General features: G+C 40.4%; 1 protein-coding gene across 1 annotated transcript in view; it reads left to right on the top strand.

The window, feature by feature from the left end:
* The window catches only part of hnrnpul1 (heterogeneous nuclear ribonucleoprotein U-like 1), a 52,942-nt gene that overhangs the window by 46,356 nt on the left and 583 nt on the right, over nucleotides 1-6,003 (top strand). The window contains exons 13-15 of the mRNA XM_061826807.1: nucleotides 606-866; nucleotides 2,609-2,769; nucleotides 3,836-4,066. Coding sequence (XP_061682791.1) covers nucleotides 606-866; nucleotides 2,609-2,769; nucleotides 3,836-4,066 — 653 coding nt within the window. The remainder of the gene's footprint in view (nucleotides 1-605; nucleotides 867-2,608; nucleotides 2,770-3,835; nucleotides 4,067-6,003) is intronic.

Raw genomic sequence — 6,003 nt, forward strand, 5'->3', positions numbered from 1 at the left:
TGATCAATTTTTGGGGTCAACTTAACTGATTTATTTTCGTAGCCCTAGTTACATTATACTACAAACATTTTCATTGTTTTCAGTAGGCTGGAATTGATGAATGGCATATCCATTCATTTCGATTGGGATAATATATTTGAGATGTCTTTTCGGTTTCAAATTTGGTCATTAAACAAAATAAACATGAATATCAAGGCGCCAGCGTGAAGACAACAATTTTGGGGGGTGTCAATTGCTTGCAGTCTTACGTTGTTTGTGGCAGGACTCGGTAATTTTTAAGGGGATTACTGTATTACACGTTAGTACATTGATTTTCAATTACTTGAGTTTTCGTCTACTTGGTTTGCAGTGCTTCTTTCCTCGCCCCACCCTACCCTTACCACTCCTTTGTCTACGTCTGCAAATGTTGCCTCCACGGAGAGAATATTTGCTTCTTGTAACTCAATCTTTCTGCTCTTTCCACCTCCTTTGCGTGACACTAAATTAGTCATTGTTTTGTTTTTGTCTTCTGGTGGTGTGGCTGGTCTGGTCCTCACTACATCCCCATCCCCTTCTTATCTCCCCTTTCTTCCTCTTACTCCCTTGCTCGGCATCCCCAACCAAAGCTAACTTCACCCTGCCGGACGTTTGCGACTTCTTGGAGGCAGTTACCTATGCCGAGCTACAGCACAGCGATGCGGAGAAGCTGCTGAAGCAGTACAATGATGAAGGGCGCAAAGCAGGCCCACCACCCGACAAGCGCTTCGACAACCGGCAGGGTGGATTCCGCGGCCGCGGCAGCTTTCCACGTTACGACAGCCGCGACGCACCCCGTGGTGGAGGGGGTGGTTACCAGAGCCGCAGCGGAGACGCGGGGGGATACAGAGGCAAGCTCATTTTTGTCCATTTTTTTCTGTATTGATTTGGTTTTGACAAATCATATCATAGAATCTCTACCTGTGCAGGCAGTGTTTTAAGTAACTTTGTAACATTTTATGATTAAAAGTATATGTATAATAAAGCTTATTGTATATAATAATGTAATACAATAGTATAACGTATTAGTACAATTAATCGGCTCCACCATTAAAGTTACTATTAAATTAATATCAAGGCACTCTGGTTAAGCTTACTTTACTCAGTTTTTCCAGTGGTAGAGTTACAATTAGGGTTCTGAGTGCAGGAAAAAAGTACCTTAGTCAGCAAAAAACGGTATTCTTACTGGTGTATAATATTTTGGCACGCTACCTACCTCTGGAGTGGACATCTATTGCTTCTCTTACTTTAAAACATTTTTGCTCATCGGAGCTGCCTATTTCATATTTGTTCCAATGGTGTTTTGTATTTTCACATTGGGTGGGAGTCATTGTGCTGAACCAGTGGAGCCGTGACGCGACGAGCTGATCTTATATTAATTAGAAAACGTGCCTTCGTTTATCTAATATAGTGTATGGATGTTAATGTTAAACGTATTAAGCAATAAAGCAATGTTAGGAATTATGTCACACACAATGAACTAACTTCTAATGCAGAAGTGGCCACTAAAAGCAAAAATATTTTACGATAGTTTCTCGCATCACCCCCCAACCCCCACCCCACCCCCAATAATTGTCGAAAGTCTATAGTGTACATTATATATAGCTATAGGATAGAATTTATGAAGCTCACATTTTAAGAATGTATGCAGCCACCCAGAGGTTGACAAAGCTGTCCAATTTCTTTCCAGTATGCAACCACCTTCTAGAGTTGAAGAATTTGTACACTTATACACTTAAAGCATGCCACAGCCTAAACTTTCATTTCAATATCACAAGGGGAACATATGACTCCATATATGTACATTTGTTTTGATTATTTTTATTTAAGTATGCCTGATTGAACAACCGTCTTTTTTTTTTACGAGCCATAGAGTCAATATAACATGCGAAACACAAGAAAAAGTTGGTTTGGTCAGATATGGGACATTTCCACTGTTGAAGGCAACCTGACTGAAGTAAATAGGGCAAGCGTGCATGGATGCCAGGAGGGAGTGCTTTCTATAGTCTGTCTTTGGAAATCGTTTCACGCCAGAGACTTACGTCAACTACACCCACCGTTGCGCCATAACGGCAATTTGTAAAAGTTGAGTCAAATTCAATGGGTGCCGTTTTTGGTTTTCCTATGTTCGAAATAGTCACCTTTTCAACTCACCTTGACCCCATGATGTTTTCCTCGAAACTTGAGAAACTAGTTACAGTAAGCTAAACTTTACATTCCAAAGAGGGCTCTGGACTATGGTCCGCCTACGATTATTACCACACTTTTCTCTTTTCCCAGGAAAATGGTCTCGTCTTGGTCATTCTCTGATTTTAGCTCTCACTATGCATGTGTATAGTGTCAAAATAAGGCATTGTATTCCGTTTACCATGCTACACATAATTGTTTGACTTTTTCCCAGAGCATTTCATTCAAACTACAAAAAGTACCACTTAAAGTTGGTTTAGAACAAGAATCTTTTAATGACACGAGACCTCACTGTGGTAGGATCACAAAAACACATTGACAAAAGAAGCCGAACATAGGTATGGAGTGACTTGAGATGCTCCCTAAACTGAAGCCTCAATAAAACATTGCAATCTTCTTTTGTCAGGCTACAGTCGCGGAGGGTATGGTCAGAACCGCTGGGGGGGCAACAACGGTGGCGGTGGCTACCGCGACGGCGGCTCCGACTCTCGCTCCGGATACCGCAGCCAGTCGTCGGGAAGCAGCTACAACAGGCCAGCTCCTTACAACAAGGGCGGCTACAACCAGGTAATGGAATGTTAGTTACATTGAACCCACACATATTCCCAATTTTCAATTCACAAAGCTTGGCTTTTTGAGTCATTGGGGTTATTTTTGTTGTTTTTGAAATATCCCAATAGACTACAAGATGTCAAAGCCCCGGATAATGGGAAAGTAGTAATTGGTGACAAAGAAGTATATTGCAGTGATACATCTGGATTTTAAGGTATTGGTATGTCAGGGAGAAGATAAATTGATATTAGGTTGTTAGCATCAATTACAGCGAGTAGATTCCGGGCCATTTTTTGCCTGTTACCGATTAATTAGTCGGTCGCTGTGTAACTTTACATGGTGGAGGTTCCGTCCACCTCTTCCTCTTCCCCATTCACTCTCTCTCAGCTGCAGGTGCTGAGAGGGCGAAGATAAAATTAACTTTTTTTTTTTTTAAACTTCATGGTAAATGATTTTGTGAAACAATATAACGGCATATAAAATATAGATGCTAATAAATCGTCTTTTATCAAAATGTTGTTTTGAACTCCAAATATGTCAGCCAAGATGAGGACCTTCTTAAAAATGTCAACTCTTAATGTATTATGCCAACTTTTTCTAGAATTTGGGATTTAATGTTGTCTCTTTGAACTCGTCCAGCCGTCCTGAGTTCCAGATGTTTTTCTGCCTAAAGGATTGAAATCCGGTTTGAATGCATTCGGTTCTCACTGTATGTTTTTGTGGCTCTTAAAATGGACCAGCAAAGTAATGATGGCAGTGTCATTACTGCTTGACAATTTCTCCTTTTTTTTAATGGGTGGCGAATGCAACATACATGGACACTTTTCAAAATACATTTAAACATTTATTTAAACTGTGCCAAACAAATATGTGTTCATCTGAGATAACACGCTGTGGCTACCCCTAACGGGGGAAGCTGAACGGAAAAGAAGAATTTTAGATTCTGTAAGATGAGTTTGGTCAAGATCTTATGGTGTGGATATAGGTTTTAAGCTATCAATATAGACATTTTTCAACAGTTGGGGAGGGAGAGGTAAATTTTGCCATATTTAACATGCTTGTGCGCCCCACCCCCTTGCAGGGCTACGGGCACAGTTACAACCAAGGTGGCTACAACCAGGGCGGCTACAACCAGAACTACTATGGGAACTACAGTCAATACCCGGGCTACGGCCAGAGCTACAGCCAGCCGGCCGCCCCTGGCCAGGCGTACGGCCATCACCAGCCCCCCGCTCAGCAGCATCAGGCCCCTCCGCAGCAGCATCAGCAGCCCCCGCAGCAGCAGCAGAGCTACAACCAGCAGTACCAGCAGGTACTATGCGAACATGTGCGACTACTTGCATTTTAACCTTACAGGTAAAGTATTTTGCCATTGATTGAATCAACATGCAGTACAAAAGAAAAACAAAACATTTACAATAGGAATATTTATTCCAAGATGCGGAATGGAAAAGGAGCATAAAGAAGTAAGTTGAATGCTTTCCCTTTAACAAAGCTAAATAACCGTTAACTCCGAACCTCCATTCATGATAAGTATGCATGAATGATAATTCAATGGATATAAAAGTCTACACACCCCTTTTAAAAGCCCTGATTTTGACGGTCTAAAAATTTAAACCAAGATAAATCCTTTGAAAACCGTTTCCAGCATTATTGTGAATGTCTGCGACTCAACTGGGGAAGAAAAACTTTGAGGAGAAATAAAAATAAGATAGTGCACACCCTCTTTTATGGTAGTTTTGACAATCACACTTAAGGCACATATTTATGCCTGTAAGCAATTTAAACTTATAAATGGGTCGCTGCCTACAAGAGGAAGGTTAATTTAGTAAAAAAAATACTTTTCTATCCACATATTGTGCAAAGAAGAACAATACAGTGCTTCATAAAAGTATTCACTGCGCTTCACCCCCCTCCCCCCCAATTTTACGTTGTAACCTTATTCCAAAATGATTATTTAAAAAAAAAAAATGGTAAAATGCTCCTTCGCTACCATTACTCATTATTTAAGTAATCAGTTTCACCTATTGTAGTCCTAGGCTACATAAACTGGCATTTTTGTCAGCAATGTGACATGCGTCTTTTTTTTTTGTATATCTGTACCTGTATATATAATATATATATATATATATTTTTTTTTCATCTCAATGTGAATATCATATACTAATTTCTGAAATATGTGGCTTTGGTTTGTCACAAGGAAGGGGGCTTTCAAAGTGGAAAAAAATGCACTATAATCTTTCCAGTTTAATTAGATTTCCTTTCCTAAACATTCATGGTGTTGAATGTCTCAGTACTTTTTATATATTTACGTGTATACATTTATAACACAGGCTTGGAAGAGTATTGGTCTGGTGAAAGTAGTTCACAGGCTTGATGTAGGTATTGCGCGGGTCATGCCCCCAAATATTGTTATTCACCATAGGTTAGGTAATTTAATCGTGTCTGTTCTAACACTTATGTTGACTTGAAAAGTGCGTGGCTTCAAGCAAAAAGTGCGATGTCCTGAGTTATAACATTGAAATGACAATACTATGAAATGAAAACTGGGATTCTTAACGTTTGTCTCATCTTTTGTATTGAAATCCAATTATTTTTAGTCTAGCGCAAAAACTAACTTGCTGTTCCAATGCTTTTGGAGAGGACTGTGGATACAGGTACGCATGTATGGCTAGATAGTAGCAGCGTCACTAATGGAGAAGAATGGTCAGTGTTTGGTGTAAAAAATAAATTGTGCTTTTTTTTTTTTTTTTTTTAATGTCCACTCAACCAAAAACAGAACCCTGTGGATCTGCTTACACACCATCCCATCCATCTAGACAATTAGAAATCTTAACAGTAGACAGAAAGAATCCAGTGGTTTTGGGTCAATAAGCACTGAGGCACTGTAACTGCTCCGTCAGTCACTTTCGGTGGACTCAGTCAGTGACTACAGTCCTATGTGCCTTGGCTCAGTAACGGTGGCGGTGGGAGGGAGGGAGGGAGGGAAGGGGGGGGGGCAGTGTGTTAGTTTTAAAAGCGTTGTTACATCTAAAAACTGGAGCAAATCCAAACAGTTGCAATACTGCTCTGCTGGACAGGTCCCAGTAGCTTACTACATTGCATTGCACTGTATTTGTATTGAGTTTGTGTTTATGGCGCTCGTGTGTGTGTGTGTGTGGTGTGTGTGTGTGTGTGTGTGTGTGTGTGTGTGTGTGTGTGTGTGTGTGTGTGTGTGTGCATGTGTGTGTGTGTGTATACGTACCCTTC

The sequence above is a fragment of the Syngnathoides biaculeatus genome, chromosome 8 (genome assembly GCF_019802595.1).
Source record: "Syngnathoides biaculeatus isolate LvHL_M chromosome 8, ASM1980259v1, whole genome shotgun sequence".
Taxonomy (NCBI): domain Eukaryota; kingdom Metazoa; phylum Chordata; class Actinopteri; order Syngnathiformes; family Syngnathidae; genus Syngnathoides; species Syngnathoides biaculeatus.